Here is a 3,153-nt window from a genome sequence, read left to right on the forward strand (position 1 = left end):
ATGAGCATTCACATAGAAATAGTTAGGGAGACATACGTTTTCATTTCCCTTGAGTAAATATCTAGGAATGGGATTATAACATTACTTGGTAAGTGTTTGTGTAACTTCAGATAATACCCAACTGTTTTCCAAAGTGGCTGTTCCATTTTGCATTTTCACTAACAGTGTATGACTGCGTTAATTGCTTTACGCATTTCGGTATTGTACTTTTTTTTTTTTAATTTTAGCCCTTCTAGTGGATACATTATGATATCTCATTATATTTTCGATTTCCTCATGACTAATAACATTGAATATCTTTTCATGTATTTATTTGCTGTATGTAAGTCTTCTTTGAAAACATTTCTATTTGTCTTTTGCCCCTATTTTAATTAAATTGTTTTTTTTTTTTTAACTTGTTAAATTGTAGTAGTTCTATGTATTAGATTGTTGGGAAAGTTATAATGTATTTCTATGCAAAAATGCGTCATGACTTTCCCAACAACCCAATATAACCTGAAAATAAGTCTTTTATTGTATATATACTCTGCAGATATTCTCTCCTGTCTGTGCTAAGTCTGTTCTCTCACTTATTCTCTATATACCCTTTCAATATTTACTGAGGGAATTGGAAACTTCTCTAGGATAATAGCCCCTTTCTATCAGCAGTGGTGGGCTTTGCAGTTAATAAAGGACAAGAAACTCCCAACGAAATTTTTGTTTGAAGACCCAAAGTTTACATTTTCACTGCTAATTGAATCTTCATTTTGGTTTAGAACTGAACAATCTTTTCTTGGATTTGAAGAATTGAACTCACAGCTGCGATTACCTTGGGACACTGTCTTTGCCATCCCTGGAAATAAGTAGATACCTCTCAGCCGTCTCAACTGCCCAGGGGAATTTGCCTTAAGACTGCCTGTTTTAAATTTACTAGTTGCTTTGTTTCCTTATGGAGAAAGACAGTTTCCAGTCAGATCTAGGAAAGAAACTTCCAAAAAGACTACTCCCAAAAGGATCATCCATTTTGTTGATGGAGATATCATGGAAGAATATAGCACAGAGGAGGAGGAAGAAAAAGAGGAACAGAGTACGAATTCAACACTCGAGTCTGTAAGCGTAAAATATCACTATTGGTGAACATGAGCTGAATAAATGAGCGACTGAGCTGGCCAAAGCTATTAGAACATACCACTTTAAGCTAAGTCTTTGTTCTTTTGCTTGTTTTCTAGATCCATGAATAGGCAACTTGCAATTTACTCTTTATTTTTGCTAGAAGGCATGTGTGCTCCCTGGAGAGAGAGAGAAAGTGAGAAAGCAACCCTCCCATAGGGAATGGTTACACTGCAATTGCTTCTATTCCATCTCTCCCTCTTATTGGGATTTTGGGCATGCATGCACACATGCCTGGCATGTTTTTCAAGCTGCTGGGTCCAGAACTCAAACCTGGCAGTCGACCATGTGGGATCGATTCACTTTAACTGATAGGTCACTGACTGGCCCAGCAACTTATAATTTCAAGAATCTTCATTTTCTCATCTATGAGAGAGAAAATTGAACGTATTATAAAGCATTTTGAAATCTCTACATAAAAGACTGCAGTCACCACTCCTTTTTATTAATTAATCTACCTTGATTTCTCTCTTTTTTTTTTTTTTTAGTCTAAACTATCATGGGGGTCCTACCTGTGGTTTTGGGCAGGACGAATAGCAAGTACCTCACTTTCTAGTAAGTACTACTGATATTGTTATTTTTTTCTTTCCTGAAAATATATATTGATAAACCTTCAGAGTTAGGCAATTTAATCCACTCCATGACATTCTGAAGAGGTGATGATTTATTCACTTTGAAGTCTATGTTTTAACTTTCCTAAAGGCATAGTTTCACATCTTCAGGCTGGTTCTTACATCTTTTGTCATCTCTTGTTGATAAATTCTTATCTTGGTCCAAATTTTGTTGTCCTTTAAGGTTTTTCCCATTGACCCTACTTGTCTTTCTTAGAACCATGCAGAGCCAGTCTAGATTCCTCTTTCATAGGACAGAGTTTCAAATATTTGAAGACAACAGAATCCTCCCTGAGTTGACTCTTCACTTAAGTAAACTTCCAAGTTGTCAAAACTATTATTGTCATATGATACATTCTAAATTCCCCAGTGTAATCATTCTACCATAAACGGAGAATTTGTTGACCCCCTCCAGGGATATACCAAGTGGTCTACCTGGCTAATTACAACAGATGAAGTGCTAAATCTTTGCTGATGTTTCACAATTTTCTTTAGAATACAATTGGCAATATATAATTCATCATTTCTTTCTCTTTTTTCATTTTTTATTTCATTTTCTTTTATACATTCAATTGCATTATTTAGCTTACAAAGTGAATATTTCAACAGGTGAACATTTCTCCCTAGTCCAGTTGATAAAACTATAAAATATCTTGGTACCAGCAGTTAGCATAATGGCTAAGTCGCTGGACTCCCACGTAGTCGACCATGGTTCGCGTCCTGAACCCAGTGGCTTAAAACTCATGCCAGGCACATGTGTGTGCGTGCCCAAGATCCCGAGAGGAGACTGGAGGAGAAGGGATTGCGGCGTGGCCATCCCCCCAGGGAGTGGGTGATTTCTCGCTTTCTGTCTCTCTGTCTGTCTCTGTCTGTCTGGCAAGCACATGCGCCCTATAGCAAAAACCTCTTCAAAAAAAAAAAAAAAAAAACTATAAAATTTTGTCGGCGTCCGCCCCAGGGCTTGGCACTATTATGGAAGAAGCAGAAAAGATGAGACAAAAAGATAGAGTGGAAATGGACACAGGCAGCCTGAGCCTAGGTAGCCCAAGCAACCTGTGCCGCCCAGATGAACTGGATGTCTTTATTTATAGTACAAGGAGACATTACACATGTAATGTTCATGACACTTCATGGACAAGTTGCCAGGTTACAGACAATGAGCAGCAGTTAACAAATCTATAAGGGATTAGTCATACCCAGGGCAAGGTGTATCCCTTGGTGGTAATCCTATCTAGAGTAAATCTCATCTTCCTTTCTAATGCAGAGAACTAGCTGTTAGGTGTGGGGAAGGAGCTAAAGAACTTCTCCATAAGGAGTGCACCACCACACCCAGAGTAGGCTAAAGAACCTTTCAGATGCAGAGCAGGGATTGGACTTTACTAATTGGGGTCAA

General features: G+C 37.9%; 1 protein-coding gene across 1 annotated transcript in view; it reads left to right on the plus strand.

Moving 5' to 3' along the window:
* Positions 1 to 778: 778 nt before the first annotated feature.
* FAM177B (family with sequence similarity 177 member B) overlaps positions 779 to 3,153 on the plus strand; it is an 11,429-nt gene continuing 9,054 nt past the window's right edge. The window contains 3 exon segments of the mRNA XM_006170199.3: positions 779 to 965; positions 968 to 1,089; positions 1,638 to 1,704. Of these exon segments, the coding sequence (XP_006170261.1) occupies positions 929 to 965; positions 968 to 1,089; positions 1,638 to 1,704 (226 nt within the window). The 5' untranslated portion in view covers positions 779 to 928.

This window comes from Tupaia chinensis, unplaced genomic scaffold, assembly GCF_000334495.1.
Source record: "Tupaia chinensis unplaced genomic scaffold, TupChi_1.0 Scaffold148108_1, whole genome shotgun sequence".
Taxonomy (NCBI): domain Eukaryota; kingdom Metazoa; phylum Chordata; class Mammalia; order Scandentia; family Tupaiidae; genus Tupaia; species Tupaia belangeri.